This window comes from Ciconia boyciana, chromosome 10 (assembly GCF_034638445.1).
Source record: "Ciconia boyciana chromosome 10, ASM3463844v1, whole genome shotgun sequence".
In the NCBI taxonomy this organism is placed as follows: domain Eukaryota; kingdom Metazoa; phylum Chordata; class Aves; order Ciconiiformes; family Ciconiidae; genus Ciconia; species Ciconia boyciana.
Window position 1 is genome coordinate 21,670,962 of NC_132943.1, and position 19,178 is coordinate 21,690,139.

General features: G+C 35.8%; 1 protein-coding gene and 1 long non-coding RNA gene across 2 annotated transcripts; one reads left to right on the forward strand and one right to left on the reverse strand.

Annotated features, from left to right (window-relative positions):
- Window positions 1–2,813: 2,813 nt before the first annotated feature.
- GALNT3 (polypeptide N-acetylgalactosaminyltransferase 3) lies at window positions 2,814–13,992 on the reverse strand. Its single transcript, XM_072874416.1, has 10 exons — window positions 13,475–13,992; window positions 11,926–12,098; window positions 10,532–10,681; window positions 10,040–10,274; window positions 9,146–9,263; window positions 8,541–8,741; window positions 7,280–7,411; window positions 6,250–6,351; window positions 3,441–3,593; window positions 2,814–2,936 (listed from the first exon to the last, which is right to left on the reverse strand). Exons 1-10 carry the CDS (start codon window positions 13,984–13,986, stop codon window positions 2,814–2,816), a joined length of 1,899 nt encoding a protein of 632 aa, XP_072730517.1. The 5' UTR covers window positions 13,987–13,992.
- On the forward strand, window positions 8,298–11,171 carry LOC140657434 (uncharacterized). The gene is made up of 3 exons (XR_012044316.1): window positions 8,298–8,761; window positions 9,201–9,307; window positions 10,086–11,171. It is a non-coding gene; the product is annotated as an uncharacterized lncRNA (long non-coding RNA).
- Window positions 13,993–19,178: the final 5,186 nt, after the last annotated feature.

A 19,178-nucleotide genomic window follows, 5' to 3' on the forward strand; every position in this document is an offset into this window, starting at 1 on the left:
CTCCCCGCATTAGAAATAAAAAAAAAACCCACAACATCATCCATCTATCCATCCACCAGACTCTATAGATAAATTAGCATTTATCTGAAATGATACTATTTATTTACCAGGACAAAAAGACAAATTTAATTTAAGTGTATTTTGTCCTATTCAACCTTTAATACCCACCCCTTCAAATTTATTCTCAGCTTTGTATTTGATCATGCAGCCAAATATTTTTCTTTGTCTTCACTTTAAAAATTTGAATTTTCTTTCCTTGTGGCAGCCATGACTTTTTCCTTAATATTCCTCCTCTTATGAATACAGTACTTAAAGGAAATACTAAGCATTTCCTAAAATATTAAGTGTTACTTGCTGCATCTAACTAGGCCTGATCTTACTGCTCAACTTCCCACTGTTATGTGCACCTTTCTTGAGATTCAGATTATTAATGAGTTCATTATTAAGCTGGTTGCTATTACACCTCCTATTTTCTTCCATTTGAATAGATACGATAGATGTTCAACACAATTCTTTCAACAAGCTGCAACGTCTAAGTACTTTTTACCTTTGATGTTTCCCAACCCTACTTAATAACAACACTGGCACTTCTAGATGACAGCAAGTCTTTTCCTTGTCTTTATTCTGCTGTTTCCTTCCCTTCCTAGAAGTTTATTATTTTAATTTCATAGCCATTTTCCTCCCATATCATAACACATGCAAATTTAAGATTATTTTTAAACCTCCATAATTTGCATAAACCAATTAAGTCTTCTCCAAATCAGAATAAAAAATTTTATTATGAAATAGTTTACCTTATTAAAGTGCAATTTTATGTGACCTTAGATGCTTTAAGGGTGGGACGTTAATTACTCTCACATTCATACCGTGAAGTAGACATTTTCAAGTAAGCGTACATCTCTGTTCCTAAAGAGGATATTTCTTGTGCAGAAGAGTTACCTTCCTTAAAGAAGGCCTGAAATAATCACAGTCAGAAAATGGGCATGATTGGTGACTGCAATGGAAGACTAACTGGAGGGTGTTCAACAAGTGTGCATCCAGTAAAATAACCAAAGAAAAAGCTAACCGTATCCTGGGCTGCACCAAAAGCAGCATGGCCAGCAGGTCGAGGGAGGTGATTCTGCCCCTCTACTCCACTCTGGTGAGACCCCACCTGGAGTACTGCATCCAGCTCTGGAGTCCTCAGCACAGGAAAGACATGGACCTGTTGGTCCAGAGGACCTGTTGGTCCAGAGGAGGGCCACAAAAAAAGATCAGAGGGATGGAACACCTCACATATGAGGACAGGCTGAGAGAGCTGAGGTTGTTCCATCTGGAGAAGAGAAGGCTCTGGGGAGACTTTATTGTGGCCTTTAAATACTTAAAGGGGACATATAAGAAAGATGGGGACAGACTTCTTCATAAGGCCTATTGCAATAGGACAAGGGGTAATGGTTTTAAACTAAAAGAGGGCACATTTAGACTAGATATAAGGAAGAAATTTTTTACAATGAGGGTGGTGAAACACTGGAAGAGGTTGCCAGGAGATGCCCCATCCCTGGAAACATTCAAGGTCAGGTTAGACGGGGCTCTGAGTAACCTGATCTAGTTGAAGATGTCCCTGCTCATTGCAGGGGTATTGGACTAGATTACCTCTAAAGGTCCCTTCCAACTCAAACTATTCTATGATTCCATGATATATATTTTTAAATACTTAATCAAAGGAAGGCTAGGCTATTTATGAAGTCATAGCTCTACATGATCTATTGAAATATACTTGTGGATGCTAACAAGAATACATTATTTAATTAAAAGAGCTAGCAGAATAGTTAGGAAGGCAAAGGTCTCCCTTGGACTGATAAAACTGAGGTCAGTCCTTTGTAAAAGGGGAAACAGCAACAAGAAAAAAAAATCAACATGCTAGTGTTTGCACAAGAAATTATGTACAGATAACATTAGAAACCATTAGGTAAACATTGCATAAATCACTAAAAGGTAGAAAAAAGTGGGTTTAGTAGATAACGTAATTTAAAAGCAATAATGAACAAAATGCAGAAAAATATGTGTTAAGCAGCTCGGAAATCTATTTCAATAACTGTCATAAATTTTAAAGTTCATGAAATATAAAAAACCTATACAAAAAGTTTTAGCTAAATAAAAGGAGATTAATATCAGAATAAGCACATTTTCCATTAAAATAATAACACGTACATATTTCAGTGAGAATTATTTTTTTCTTCTACAAAAGAAGAATTGACTTGCTAAAAGCTGAGCACAGTGTGGTAGCCTATTTGGCTTTAACCTCAAGATCAGATATTTAATTTTTCAAGTGAGGGAACTTAATACTGAGAAAGGTTCACTGACTAGAGCAAATGATTAAAAAAAATAAATGAAGTCAACCAATAGAGCATAAAAATATACATATAAAGCATCGTGGTTTTTAGACAGTATACAATAATTTCTTGAAACTCTACAGAGAAACCTAGTCTTCCTCAGAAGTACTTACAATATGTGGAAAAACAATATACATACGGTCCCCAAAGTGAAGAGGACATTAGGATCCATGAATCAGTGGTCAACATATAAAGTCTTATCATAGAAATATTGTAAACACTTTTCTTAATCGGGACCTCAATAATCTTTGGTATAATGGACTCCTAGGGAATCTCTGACGACACATTTTATATCCAACTTAAATAAGAAGGAAAAGAAACAGTTTAAACATTTTGCATTTAAAGTATGCATCACGTAAAAATGCAGTATACATATAGGATCACAGTTTAGAATGGATCTTTTCTTTTAATAACATGCTCCTGGCCTATAAATATCAAATCTTAATTGTTCTGGCCAAAGATCCACTTCTGGAAGGGGTCTGATGGATTACAGGATGCCAAACTCGGATGTTCTCCGTTTCCTGTAAGGCACATATGTAGTGCTGCATTGTACAGAGTTTGATCCTAAAGTGGGTAAAAAAGGAGGAAGAAAAAGAAAGTGAACAAACAATGAGCATGCTATTTCCCCCCACTCTTCATTTTTTCCCAAGTTCATTGCTGTTACAAACAGTAAGGCCATACAGGTAGCGCAGAGGGGGGGGCTAGCAAATGAGTATGAGTAGTATGCAAGTGCCAACTTGTTTTGTTAGAAAATTTTAAAAAAATATTTTAAAAGATACAAAACATTTGGAATTATTTCCAGGTGGATGCCCAGGCACACACACTAAAGGATATCAATTGTTTTTGTAAGTGGCATTTCTACTTTACATTTAAAATAGTGAAATCATCAAGTTTTGATCTGGTAACTGAAAAGCTGAAATTATCTTAATTTTCCTCCCAGAAATAAACTTACTCCTTTTTGGCTTCAGAGTTTTGTTTTGTTGGGGTTTTCTCTTTTATTGGAAATCAAAAATTAACTCATATAAAATATCACTGATAAGATGCTGATTCACTGTGCAGTCTAAATACCTTTTGATGCAGCCATTGCTCTTCTCCAAAGGCAAAGGTTTTCTGGCCTTTGTAGTTACATTCGCGAAGCTGCGCAGGTCCTTTAGAAGCATGCAGACAAAGCTCCTTCTGAATGTTATGTCGAATTTCATGGTGTGCAGAATATTCAAAGTACTATTTAAATAATTTTTTAAAATTTCAGTAAATAAATACAAACAAGAGTATTAAACTAAATTAACCCTTCTTTTATTATTCAACAATTTGAGACTACAGAATCATTCCTCTGATTTTTAGCATACACACTTTAAAAATGTTTAGAAAACTAAAAGCATTTTTAAATACTAATGCAATGGAATATATTTAGAAGTACTTAAATGTATAAATTGCAAATGACACTTGGTGCATATGCATTATGATGCAAGATCTCATTACTTGCTCCCCCAGGAATCATGAATAATTCAAGAAGACAAACTGAAGAGTAGAGATAGTTGCATGGATAACTTAAATTTTGGCATTTCTTAACTTTAAACATTTTTATTCAATTTTTGTGGCTGGATTTTGTTTTATCTTAGAGCAACCAAAACCAAGAATTTGTCACACGGAGCAATACTGATTGGCATACATCAGCTTTTGCTGCTTGATCTAAACAATAAATGCTAACAATAGGATGCTGTTATGTTTTCTTGTGAGCTCGCCATTAGAAAAGTAATATAAGCATGTATTTTGTGAGTTAATTTTACCATTATTTCCTGACAGCAGAGTACTCTTAAGGTTCAGGAATCCTAGGCTATAATTCAGGTCTTAACAGGGATTTAATTCTAACAGTTAGAGACATAGCTGTCCTTTTATACCTCTCATCCTACCCTACCATCCTGGTCTCTTCCTTTTCTCCCTCATTAAACAGCAGAGTTCCTATCATTACATCCCACTACCACTGTTTCTCGGCTCCATATGTCAGCCTTCTTCACCATCTTTCCTTTGACTATTAAGACCAGGCTCAGTTAGCTCCCTGTGGCTTTCAACTATCTGTCCAATTGGTCAACTTCTGCCCCCTTAGTGTCTTGGCATCAATGGGAATAGCAGTGAGCGACAAACAGGCATCTTACTCTTAAGTCTCTGCGCCCAACATTAGTCCCTGAAACAGGTACTGATAGGAGTGACCTGCTTAGTCACTTAGCTCTCAGACATAATAATTTACTCTAAATCTGTTAATCTGATTTAATCTGTTCTGATTAATCTTTTGAACTCCAAAATCTCTGCAAGCCCTGAAAATACCACTTGAAAGGTAGGTTTAAAACTTCATTAATTTTGGATATTGAGATGCTATTGAGATGGACGTGTTCCCAGCCCCAGAATATTCTAAAAAGGAAGAATGATAAACAATTGATGTACAACTCTGGAAACTAGGTTCCCCCTTCCACTCCCTTCTCCTTTCTCAAATATATGGACGAAGACGACAGGGAGCATGGAAAATTTCAGCCTACCCTGCTAAAGTCTGGTAAAGAACATAATACAACTGAAAATAGAGTATTGTAATGAGAAGGGTTAAGTAAGAAATAAGCACGTCTTGAGCATTACCAGCACAACCTGTATTAAAATTCTCTGAAGGCTGGCATTTAAAGGGATTTAGACTGTTATTTTATGGCAGGAGGAAAAACAAAAACCAAAACACTTGAAAGCACAGAGTTTTAGTACAGTCCAAGACAATTTAGAGAGAGATGACAATAGAAGCATACAGCAGATCTCTTAATACAATGTCTTGGTACAGTGTTCCTGCATTAATGACTGTGACAATGCAAAAAGGCTAATATAGTATTAATCCACCACAGAATAAAAAAAAAGTTCAATACTTTAAGAAGCTAACGTAACAGGGTAGTTGTTAATCCAGACAGTATTCCATCTCCCACAAAAATTGATTAGGAAAGCATCAACTAACTAGGATCATGTGTCTGAGTTTTCACAGTGCCATCAAATGGATGGCTTTTAAGACTGAAGATTTTATTAAAAAAGAAAAGAATAATTACAACTATATTCTAACAAAAACTTTTAAACCTTTGTTGATCTTTAGTTATTAAGGATCTACAGCTAATAAACTTTATTCCCCAAATAACTCTCTAAGGCAACAGAGAAGTGTTCATTTCTGGACAGGGAAGGAGGTGTTACTTTTATTAGTATTACAGTAGTGCCTGAAGGATTCAGTATCTGACATCTATTGCAAGTCATACTGTAGAAGTCATATTGCACCATTGCTCCCTCCAAGAGCTATGCATCCAAGAGAGCTCTTCTTTGACAAACTCAATCATATTATTCACTTGCATTAGCCAGTACAGAATAGACCACTTTGACCTCACACTATGAGGCTGCAAGCATGATAGGCAAGGTGGCTCAGGCCTGGCCACTTGGTCTCCCATTGGCCGGATTCCCACCAACATCTTCCTTGACAGTGCGAGTCCTGGTGGCAGAGAAAGAAGCAATAGGAGGAAGCATAAGGAAAGGAAGAATTAAGACGACAACACTTACAAGAAAGTAGTAAGGGTAGGATGAAAAGGTTTTGCACAGAAAGGAGAGATCAAGTGAAGCAGTGCAATTGTGTTAAAAATCTGAATCTGTATGCTGAACATAAAATGTTAGAAGTGGGACACAACATGAAGAGCAGTATGAAATTTTCCTTGAACAATATATATAGGAATTAACTCTTAAAAGAAAAAAAAGAGAGAGAGAGAAAAATTGCATATTAAAAATTAGTCAATTTCTCTAAAATAAATGAAAGCTTTAATATGGTAAAGTTACAGCTGAACAGGTCATAAAAATCAGGTATTGAATATTTTACCTGATTTCCTCCAAGTCCATGACAAGAATACATAATCAACGGTTTGCCACCATGGTTATTTTCGCCAACATCCAGACACATGCGGTTACCTATGTTTTTTAACTAAAGAAAGGGTGTTATCAGAAAAAAAAAAAAAAGCTCAGTGGGGATGACAAAAAATTAAACTGTCTCACTTGCATACAAAACTAACCTTTGGCTTAACAATTACAGCTGTTAGTTCATTTTTACTTTCTGCAATGCTTAAATCTAAAAATCCTGGTCTCTCAGAGTTAATCTTTTCTAACCAAAAGCCTAGTAACTACATTATGGTTGTCTACAGCCACACACTGTAACTTATTAGGCTACTGGTACAAAAGTTTACTGTTATTCAAATTACAATTTGAACGGATACACATAAAATATTCAAAATTGGAGGAAGGGGAAGTGCTAAACATTGCTAAACATTCACATTCACCTCAAGCGAACAATTATTAGTTGTTTAATATTTTGTTGGTTTTAGCAATGCCATGTCTAAGAAGTTATTTGGCAGAGGAAATGCAAAGTTTACGTATAACTATAAACACACATTTTCCTCATCATAAACCTAATTCTGAGAAGCAAACAGCTGTCCAGTTTTCCTCATTAACATGAACTAAAAATTCTCTCAGACTTCTTACTATATAAAGCTAAATTTACCTTGATAATTCAGGAAATCTTGCACCACTGGCTTATGCTTTTGCTTATGCTTATGCTATCATTTTAACTGTTAGTGATGGGCAGAATTTTGCTTATCTTAGCAAGCTGCAAGATCCAATTCAGCAAGGCTACTGTTAGTTATTAAGAAGCTTTGCTTAAATTTTGTATCGCCATTGACAAAACTATAAAATATTCAAATAGCAAGATATGCAGAAGAGATTCTTTGTCCAGAGTAGTGACAGAAAACCCTAGAACAATTAATGATAGCTGAAATGTAAATGCTATGGCTAAGGTAGCACAAAAGATTAGCAAACTTCCTGGATTATGGAAGACTACAGAAAATAATTAAACTTACATATCCAGAAAACAAAGGATTCAGGTCTGGCACATATGCTTCTGGATAAACATTACTGAGATACCAGGTAAAATTTTTACACTGCAGACGCTGCCTTAAATCAAGTCTTTTTGAGATGTCTCCAAATGTTTTCTGTTAGAGGAAGGGAAGTAAGGAAGGATGGAAGAGAAATATACTAACGTTACTAATATAAATTTTGTACATATAAATCTATAATATTCTGTATTGTAGCATTAAACAAGTTTTAAGCTTCATTTGGTTTGGGGGGGGGGGGTTGTGGTTTTTTTGTTTTTACTACCATACTACTATGGTTACTGCTGTTTGTTTTTCAGGATCCTAACACCACTGACATCCTGCCTGCAGCATTTCAAAGCACGTGCAGGAAAAATACATGGCAACATGGAAAGAACAGAAGTATCCTTAGTCCTAAGAGGGTTTTCCCACTTCATGGCACTGTGTTAAAGTACAAACAAGACCATACTGACAACAGCTTATAAAGCTAACTGATCTGACTAAAAAGAGTGAGCTGAAATAATGAATTGGATTAACTAAATAATTAGCATAATAGTCAGTACAATGCAGAATCTCCCAGACAAAATTCAGTTGTCTAGCTGCTAAACATGCGTAGGAAATCTAATGCTATTAGTGATGCAATATTCACAAAACATTTATCATACAAAGGGAGAAAAAATAGCTTCTCAAAGAAAACTCTAGATTCCAGCTGCTGAAAGACCAAAATTCCAGAAAACTTATAAAAATAAATAAACCAACACCCAAACCCCCTAAATTTAACTTAAGTTTTTAAGCAGATAGAGGCAGGGTGGATATCTATCATTGAATAAGCTTTATTCTGCAGCTAAAGAACAACAAAATCTGCTTTTTAAGTAAAAGTACTAAGCAACTTGAGACTAATGAGACATTATGTTTCTCACTCCAAGTTAGTTTGCATTTTCTGTGCTCAGTAGCTTTTCTCATGCTCTTCTGGTAGTTCTGGTAGCTGTTCAATGCAAACAACCCAGAATTTTAGAGAACATATGAAAAAATCCTACCAATCAAAAAATCCCACCACACAAAACAACACTATCACCACCCAAACACTTAAGTTTTTCATGTTTGTTGGGGCCATAGCACTAAGAAAACTGAACTCTGTCCTTTCATTAAAATATCTAGATTCCTTACATACTTTGTCAATAAATAACTTTTGCTCACCAAAACTTTCAACGCAGCAAGTGTGATTTCTAATACCACCACCACCACCTACTTGTTTCACAATTTTTGCTGCCTCTGTGTTTCTTCGGTAAAATATTTCTTTATATTCATCCATCCAGACTTCTGCAAGGCGGACTTGATTACGTGTGATCACTTGAGTACCTTTGGGGAAAGTATGGGGACTCTTGCTGCGAAAGACATGGCCAACAACAGAGCAAGGCATGATCTCCAACTGTCCACCACATTGCCATACCTAATAATAACATTTTTTGTGTAAGTGCACTGCAATTAGAATTAAGGGGGTGGAAAAAAAAATCAGCAATGTTATTGTTCACCGGAAAAAACTCCAAACCACTAGCAAGAGTGCATATATCAGGCATACCATAAGTGAATGTCCTAATCAAGTAAACCCTGGAAATGTACATTTCAGCTGTCAACCCTAAACACATTAAAAAAAAAAAAAAAATCAGTTCAGTGAGGATGTTTGTATTTTATTTCATAGGTCATTAGTGATTCATTTTCCATGTCCTTGTTGGATGATTCAGCAGAGAAGTCAAGATCTAATACTAATTTGTTCTCAAAAATCCTGTACACTGTCAGTATAGAGACCACTGCTAATTAAGTAGTTACTCTGAAAGGAAAACTCTGAAAACTTACTCTGAAAGACATTTCTATATTTTCACCTCCCCATATTTCCATTTCTTCATCATAGCTTCCAATGTGTTCGAAGTAGTCTTTTGATATTGAAAAGAGACCTCCAGCAAAAGTAGGTGTTCTGCAAAAAGAGAAATCTACTGGAGCAAGACAGAATTCAAATAGGTAGGTTTTTTAAAATATAGATGTAAAAACATGGTGTAACCGTTCTAGGAAGTTTCCGTGCATTTATCAGTGTTTCACTACATTGATACATTTTCTTGGCATAGATAATACTTCAGGCAATTAAATCTGCCCACATGGAGTCTCATTTGACAGTTTTATTTTCATTTATTAACAACTGGTTTAGACTAATGACTGCTGGTATAAAAGACAGCATCAGCAAAAATAACATATTTTCCCTGTATGGACGATACCAAGCAAAGTTATTACTCCTCCAGACCAGTAACCTGTCTGCGGCCAAAGCACGTACAATTATCATCAAATGCACCACTGTAACAGTCTAGTATGTTGGTGCTGTGAACCTTTGTTGTCATCCTTTCAAGGATGATGAATGAGGAGCCAGACTCTGTGGTACTGTCTCTGAACAGAACTGTTTATAACCCTCCTCTCCCCCTTCCCTCCTGATTAAAAAATATATATAGAAATTGCTTATTATGTTTCTAGTACATGTAGAAAAAAGGTAATGCAGAGCAATTATAGTCTTAAGGAGGCTATATTTTTATGAAAGCTTTAAAATTTACAACATGGTTCTTAAAGAAAGTACTACAAATACCACCTAAGATGCTAAGACTTCTGACCATACTCATCTGAAGAACTAGTTCATTTACAAACTGCTGTTCATAACAAAAAACCAGGAAAACTGAAGGATTTAAAATATTATTCAAATTATTTTACCTAATTGGATAGGTTTCATCTTTTCTTCTTTTATTTTCGTGTTTAGGAAGAGACTCCCATCCAAATGACAAACTCCAATCAAAATTTCCTCTGTTGTGGCTATGCCCGTAAGGAGATGGTTTACTGAATTCAAAAGTATTGAGATCTATAGAAGCAATATCAGGGCTTACAACAGCAACAGGGTTCTCAGCTATTCTTGCCAATAATGGCTCTAACCAGCCATAAAAGCATTCACCTATGGAGAAAATGGGAACAAGGACTGAATTTTTACTTGGCTATAAAGTAGTACACAGGGAATATTTTAACATGCCCACAGCAAGCCAATATGCACTGCTTTTAAATAGCATTGCTAATTATACTTTCAATAATATAAAATAGCAATAGGAAAGATGATACATTGCTAATGTTCATAATTCATAAAAAATCTGCAACATTAAGTCAAAGACAACAGCGTTATAAACCAGACCTGGCATAGTTACAGGTTACACTTACAATGAGCATCCAGAAAGGTAAGGGTCTCTCCTGTTGCTACTGAAGCTCCCAACAACCGTGCAGTGATTAGACCTTTTCTTTCCTTTTGACGGACTACTTTAACTATTTGAAACTGTTTCACATATTCATCTAGTTTGTCATGCAAGTATTCTAGAAAGAGAAATCAGTTTCAGGATATTCAGTGTATATACATGCCACTGCCTAAAATTTTACATTAATAAACTAACAGCATAAACAATTCACACTAATCCCAGGAATGACCTCAACATCAAAGCAGTAAACAATTGCTGACTGTTGAATGTTATTTTTAGGGGCTGGGTTTTGGTGGGGTTGGGGGTGTAGGAAGAGGTAACTGGCCAAGAACAGGGGATGAAACACTAAAAATATTCTAAAAGAGAAAGGACATGTGCTAGTACATCTCTTCTGCAGTGTTAACAGTTTGAATATCAATTCAAAATCCATTTTCAGAGCAAATGGATCATGTACCTACTTACTCAAGTTATCTGCAGAACATGCACATTTTTTCCTTAATGACGGCACATTTTACACCCAGTTTTCAAAGGCTACAATATTTACAACAGTGACAGAAGCTATATAAAAAACTCTTTAAGTGTGCAAAATTTGAGAAACAACTCCGCATCCCTCATTAAACATCCACAGCATCTTCCTTCCTCTGCCCATCCTTAGTATTAAACTGTACTACTGAACATACTTCACATCCAAGTGTGTCAGTATATTAAATACAGACTTGCAAAAAGTGTAAATCATTAATATAAGCATGTATGTATAGACATGTTCATCTAAAGTTAAGCATATAAAGTTTTTTGAACTTGCATTTGTGATCATACTCAGTATACATTCAATTATTTTTGGCAGTCAGCTTGAGTATTGAAGATTATTTTTCCATTAAATAATTTTACTTTCTAGGAAAGACATTGCCCTTCATATTAATTAAATTAATTTGCATAAAGAGAATCACTATGATAAAATGCAAATTGCTGCAGGCATTGGCCAATTTATCCTTGGATACTGTGTTCTATAAACTGTAATTTGTTTGAAGCACAAATTACAGAGCTACTTGTCATGCAACCAGTTACACAGTTTAAGCAGCACTAGAATTGGAATAATCAGAAATGGGGTTTAAAAACCTTTTAGAGGACAAGAATTTCCTATTTGACTACCTTATGAAAAAAAGATGGGGGAGAACTATTTTATATTTTATAGAAATACGACTTAGAATACCATTATACATGTTAATGATGGTAAACAGATATCCCCTTTTAACCAATTTATCAGCAATGCTGACATGTCTTAAATTTAAAAAAACAAACAAACAAACAACAAAAACCCCCAAACAAACAAAAAAAACAAACAAGAGAAAATAGACTTCTTACCATCTACACTGGCATCATCCACCAAAATAATCTCCTTTAGCAGTATGGCAGGAGATGTATACATCACACTGTGAACAGTTCTGAGCAGAGTGGACCATGCTTCATTATGAAAAACTATTATAATACTTGTGGTCGGCAATGGCGGGCAACGCTTAAACTTTTGTTCAATACATCTGCAGATTAGAAAGTGTCAAATGTTACAAAATGGACAAGAAGTTTTGACTCAAACTCTTAAAAGAAACCCTTCTCTTTCTAGTGCAAAGATTTATAAGTATGGACATTAAGTATTTCAGCTTCTCCACTTTCTATCCCAGTTTTGGAGCACAAAGGCAGGTGCTCCAACTGGAGAAGCTGTACAAAATATTTTTTTTAAAATATGATGAATAAGAACTCCATTTGAACAATTTGTGAAACAGAAGCAGAACTAAGTCAACATTTGAGTACGTTTCATATAGCACCCAGGTCTTCTTCAGAAAAAAATATATTATTCTATTAAGAGCAGCAGATACTGAGATGCAAAATCAGACTTTAAGTCATCATTACTGTTGAAACCCAAACATACAAATAAGATTTATTAGAAGAATGCAGAGTTTGCAAGGAAAAACAGAACAGATCTAATTCAGAACTTCAAAATTTTGTAGAAATACCATATAATCGTTAGGGCAGCATATCCCATTCAAGGGAAACAATTTTAAACCCACAGTTTTTCCAAGACTGATGCATACTGAACATAAGTTTAAATCCAATTGCAAGTCAAGATGACAACACAACACTTCTGTATTCATACGCTGCACACTTACTGCTTGTTGCCTGTCAACTTTAGAGACTAGAAGACTCCCCAAGGTAATTATCACAGCCATTGCCTCACAAAATACACACGCAAAAACTCACCAGTTATGCTCTAGCAAAGGTTATTGTGAGCTGCACCATGTGTAACGTGGTATTCACATTACCAGCAGCAGCTCAGTAAGGTTAGTCACTTCTGACACAGATAGCTGAGAACATATAATCTGACACTGACAGAGACTGCTCATAACCAAAACCCACTCTACCCAAGTCCTACAGTCTTGATTAATAAAATTTTTCAATACTACAAGATTGCTGAGATGTTCCATTGCCTTGTTCAACAGTTTACAATTCCTAATTTATTAAATTATGCTGGTGGTTTTATTAACACTGAATACTAAAAAAAAAGTGGAGGGGGGGAGAGAGGAATGGTGTTTAAATTGGGAAAAAGTTTAAAACACATTTTTAGTTTTCTTCTAATTAAAACTTATCAGGCTTCCAGAAAGTGACTCAGAAATTGTAGCTTAAAGGCAAAAGCAGAAAACCTTATTTAAATATAGTTACTTTGAATTCAAAACTATGAAAGAAGTGAGCCTTTCTAAACATTCTTGGCTTTGGCACTGTGGATCATTATGTACAGCCAATCATTATGTATAGCTGGGAGACTTTCCTAAACTATCACCTAATGATGAACTCAAATCACTTTGCAGTCTGCATTTCTAACAAGTTTTTCAACTATCAGGACATATGCATTTCAACATACTCAGGAGGTCGAGTGTCTGGTCCAAGATCTCTGTGTAAAGAAATCCTATCACTTGCAAATGCGTTAAAACAGTGTTTTTCTTCTCCACGCTGTTTTTCTTTCTGTTCTTCTGAATTTAAGTTGATGGTTTTAAATGCTTTACCAGAAGCTCCAGGAGCATTAGGATCTTGAAGGGGTCGATCTAGAAAGGGTTTTAGTTCTACTGCTGTATAGTGTCCTGGCAAACAGTGTCTCTCTCCAGGAATCTTAGTTTGCCTAACAGGTGCTTTTATCTGCATTTTTGGCTTTGCACCTTTGATATTGTTCATAGCATTTAACATGAGACCTAATACATGACTTTTCTTTCCAACAACTGGCTCAATCCCTGCTTCGTCTTTAAAATCTTGAACACCCACTTCTCTTTGTAATAAAAATAAAAATACCAGAAAGACAAACACAATAATGCTAAACTTCCAAATTTTCCAATGAAAAAATAGTTTCTTGAATAGTTTAGGTGTTTTTTTCAAAGCCATTCTAGTTTCAAAAATTTATCACAAGACAAAAGTTTCTGTGAAAGATGTTCTTCAAATAGGTCACAGCATTTCTTGAAATTGTAACACCTGTAAATTAAAAAAAAAAATTAAATTTAGACATCTAGTATATTCAACAATGTAAAACCACAATAAATTAATAGGCAGGAATTAATTCACAACTCCCAACTGTCAAACCTTATGTGTCTATCACTTAAAGATAGGTCAAACCTATCTATATGATACCAAATATGCACTTTCCCTGGTTTTGGGGGGTTTTTTTGTTTGTTTTTTAATACATTGCAAATAGAAGAACCAGAAAGCAAGCACTAAGAATAAAACACTATTGCTACACAATGCCACTATTTCACATTAATTTTCTTCCAACTCTTGAAAATTAAGTTGCTTAAAATGAGAGGGAAGTGTTGTTTTAAGTCTTTTAGAAATAGGGAATTTTAGTTCAATGATAAGATTGATTCCATCTGTTTTCCTTCTATATGGTAAGAAAGATGTAAGAAAGATCCACATAAAAGGTGAACTATAAAGACAGGAAGGACTTCTCAATCAACTTATTTCAATGACTTGGAAATTTCCAATATTAAAAAAAAAAAAATCAATTTCAAGATTAGAGTTAAGTAATCAGACTTCCAAGTGGGAAATTTTTAGATTAATTTAGTTATCTAGTATACATGCTCGATGCAGATTGAATACAGGTAATTTGGAGTAGGTTGATTTAGCCTGAGGATCAAGTAATCATTCTGTATATTTCTTCATTCACTTGTACTGCATTTTCTGGCATGTGCTGCTGCAACTCATCAAGAGAACATGTCAAAGAGCTCTCCTCTTTTAGGAACTCTGCCACAATTTTTTTCACAGACAAGCAATTATTCAGCGGCTTTCAAAGATGGGGAATTATGAAAAACATTTGAGGACTACCAGAATCCAAGTGATTTGAATTAAATTCTCTCTGCAAAATTGGCAGTTTACAAGAAGAGGAAAAATAGCAACCAGCCTGAATTCATAACACAGATTTATTTTTGTGTAAGTTGCATGTACGTGAACTGAGAAAAGAAATAAGCATCTAGATAAAAGCCACAGTTAATTCCTGCTTGCTAACTACTGACCACAGAATTGCAAAAAACTACTTTTCTATTTCATCCTTTGAAATACAAATAGATTCTGCATTTCTTAGTTGGAATAACTTCTCTTCTCAGGAAGAGATAGAACTGATAGAAAACAGAAAAAAACCTCACCTCGTTTCCTTCAAGAATTTGCAGGATAAATTAAGCATCTGGACTTGTTCACATTATAGTTTATTTCAAAGCTTATGTCAGCTTTTTTTAATAAACTCATACATTCTAACCACAGTATTTTTACCATAAAGCTATTGTTATAAGAATGCATAGGGGAAGCTTATTACAGCCATATAGATACTAAAAGGTACCAAAAATGTGCTTCGTAAGGCTCACAAAATTTCCAAGAAAATGTATTAAAAAAAATCCACTCCACTTCTGTCTCACACATTATTTTCCCATTTTTCTTTAGTGCTGAAAAATTTGTACTACAATACCAATACTTATATGCTGCAAGACTAAAAATAAAACCTTTCTTTCCTGGTGAAAGGATTGCGACCAATTTACCAAACTGCCAGATTAAAAAATGCCTTGTTTTCTCACAATCTCTGGTGGGTTGATCTTGGCTGCCTGCCAGACACCCACCCAGCCACTCTCTCACTCCTCCTCTTCGACATGACAGCAGGGAGAAAATAAGATGGAAAAGCACATGGGTCAAGGACAGTGTGATCACTTACCAATTACTGTCGCAGGGAAAACAAACTCAAGGATGATTAATTTAATTTATTGCCAATTAAAAATAGAGTAGGATGGTGAGAAATAAAGACAAAACTAAAACCCCCTCCCCAGGCTCAGCTTCACTCCTTCATTCCCAACTCTTCTATCTCCTTTCTCCCAAGTGGTGTAGAGGCGATGGAAAATGAGGGTTGTGGTCGGCTTGTAACACTTCATCTCTGCTGCTCCTTCCTCTTCACACTTTTCCCCTGCTCCAACATGGGTCCTCTCCGCAGGGTACAATAATTCAGCAAAAACTGCTCCAGCATGGGTCATCCACAGATCACAGTTCCTGCCAGGATCTTGCTCCTGCATGACTCTCCATGGGCTGCAGCTTCCTTCAGGGCATATCCACATGCTCTGGCATGGGGTCCTGCATGGGCTGCAGTGTGGATATCTGCTCCGGCGTGGTCCTCCATGGGCTGCAGAGGAATACCTTCTTCACCATGGTCTTCCCCATGCGCTGCAGTGGGACAACCTGCTTCACCATAGTCTTCTCCACAGGTTGCAGGGGAATATCTACTCCGGTGCCTGGAACACCTTCTCCCCTCCTTCTTCACTGACCTTGGTGTCTGCAGGGTTGTTTCTCTCACATTATTCTCACTCCTCTCTCTCACAGCTGCTGTGCAGCATTTTTTATCCTTTCTTAAATACGTTATGACAGAGGCATCACCTGCTACACTGGGTGGCTCAGCTTTATCCAGCAGTGGGTCCATTTTAGAGCTGGCTGGAACTGGCTGTGTCCAGCACAGAGGCAGCTCTTGGGCTCTTCTCATAGAGGCCATCCCTGCAGTCATCCCCACCTCTCAACCTTGCCATATAAATGCAATACACAATGTAAAACACTAAGCGTATATACAGATCAGCACACAGCAAGAAGACTGTAACTTGTAAAACTACCATTGCTAAACCTGCAAGGGCTCTGCCTGAGTCTACAGCCTCTGCAACCTGTTAACCAGGAATATTTTCGTAACACCATAAAAAAGAAAATCACGTTACTGTCTCTGAGCGCACCATGCACAAGCACATATGATATTAGTAAATCCTAAAGCTTAGGAATCAATAATCAATATACATATATCTTCCTCAAATAGAAAAAAGAAAACACTTTTTTTTTAATATTTGATATACTTAATATTATAAGAGAGGTCTGGTCTTCTTTATCTCACAAGCAGTCATTAGACATAGTCCATCAAGCAGACAGCTGGGGAGGGGGGCATTAGCACTGGTTGATTTGTTTCCAAACATTGTTGCCCTCAAATTTCTTTTATATCACTAAACAAGTAACAGTGTTCTCTGACTTCCTCTAGGCCTCCTCCTCTTGGTAGAGAGACTTAAATTTGTCCATGGCAAGAGAAAAGTATTAATGAACATGATGGTATAAGATATGTGATGAAAAGAGATGTTAAAGTTAATTCTATATAGCAACATTGACTGTTTTACACTGAAATTATGCTTAAAATTGAGAACTTAATCAGTATTTGAGTCAAATATTTACAACTGTCTCTTTTTGTTTTAATGAGCTGGCATGACACTACTACCAAAGGGCTTCTCTTTGACAACAAATTGCCTTGTATTGGATACATCTGTCTTGGCTGCTCAGGTCTAACTACAGCAGGCTGCAGTAACACACAGGTGAAATGTGTCTGTCCTGAGAAATGAAAAGACAACTCACCTGAGTTAAGTCGGTTGTGCAAGCAGAGCAACACAACTTAACCCTTTCGAGTGGATTAGTACACTCCAGTAGCATACATGGCAGCATGCTGTACACAGAAATAAGTGCAAGTGAAGTTTCTTTTTTAAAGAAAGGATCAAGTGATAGCCTTGGGATAGTACTTGCAGCAGAAGTGAAGTGGACAAACACGGGCTCGTTTGCCACAAATGTACAGCAAACTCTTTGATATACACAAATGCTGAGTGTAGCTTTATTGGCAAACTATCTGATAGGGATATTGCTTACAGTAAGAGAAGAGTTCTTTGTTGCACAAAATAGTAGCAGTTTCCAGAACACAGACTACATTGTCCAAAGAACTTCTGTCATGAAAGCTGTATCTTCCTTAGGGTTTTTACCAGGATAATTTTGTAGTCAGAAATACAATCTTTATTCCCCACAAATGCCTCACACATTTTTATGGCATAGCAGTGTCAGTAAGCACAGACCAAGCTACTGTTCCATCCTCCAGGACACACTGAAGAAATATGTGGCATGATTAAACTCCCTGAGGTGACTGTTTAGCAAAGTGTTTAATCTTCTATTCATTAGTGTTATTTTCACTAATAGTAGTCTGGATTCTTACAGCATTTTGAAATAATTAGCAGTAAACATCAGAAGTTGGATTTTAGGGATTTTTTTTTTTTTTTTTAAGAAGAAAATAACCAGAAAACTAATATGTACTACAAAAGTCTTCTGAAAAGTGCCAAAAAGCAGCTGCCACACTACTTCAAACCACATCACATGGGTAGTGTGTGAATTCAATACACAGTCTATGTTACATTATGCCACCCACTAACTCTGATGTCAGACAGTCTGCAAAAACTCTGGCTTACAAGAAAGCCTCACTACAGTAGCCAACATGTAGACAACTCTGACTTTTTGTTAGCGTGGTCTGAACAACACTGTAGACAATAATTTTTAAAAAAACATTAAAATGTCAAGACAACCCAAATCAGCAAAAATTCTTTCAGACCATGCCAGTAAGAGAAATTTCTTGGGATTAGTATCAACGATATACTTGATCTCAGTTTTTAAAATAAAACTGTTTTAAAATTGACTTTTCTTTTATCTGAATGATAAACAGGGTTCTAATGTTTCCTGACAATGTTGCTTATGGAACATAAAAAAAAAAACAAACCCAAACCCAAATACTAAATACAAAATACCTAAGAAAAAAATAATTTAAAAAGAGAAAAATAGGAAAAAAATAACTTTAAGAATTATTCTAACCACAACTATTTAACTACACGACTTTGTTTCACCCTTAATCTAATTTCTTCTGTAACTCCAAAATCACAGTCTCATTAAAAAACTTGTCTATTTTTTCTTATTATCTAAGTATACAATCCCTTCATCAAGACCTTAATGTTCCCTTAATCAGAAAGTGGGTGTGTGAATAGAAACACTGAACAAATTCTTTAGAAAAAAAAAGATCTGACAGGCACAATCAACTGTTCTTACCAAATTAGCAAAAGTCTGCCAAAGATACATGTTTACATACGTTGGCATACTTTACCTGTAAGAAGTGCTACTTTCACGACTGCTATTTCTGCATCTAAAATTATAGACAGGGCTTTTTGTTTTCTTTGCATGAATGTCAATGTAGATGCTACTAAAACATTAGCCCCTGAAAT

Coding starts and splice junctions, on each gene's coding strand:
- GALNT3 (XM_072874416.1), bottom strand. CDS start 13,986: ATGGCTTTGAAAAAAACACCTAAACTATTCAAGAAACTATTTTTTCAT. Junction 12,099..13,474: donor CCAGACACTCGACCTCCTGA/GTATGTTGAAAT, acceptor TCTAATCTGCAG/ATGTATTGAACAAAAGTTTA. Junction 9,264..10,039: donor GATGAAACCTATCCAATTAG/GTAAAATAATTT, acceptor CTCTTTTTGCAG/AACACCTACTTTTGCTGGAG.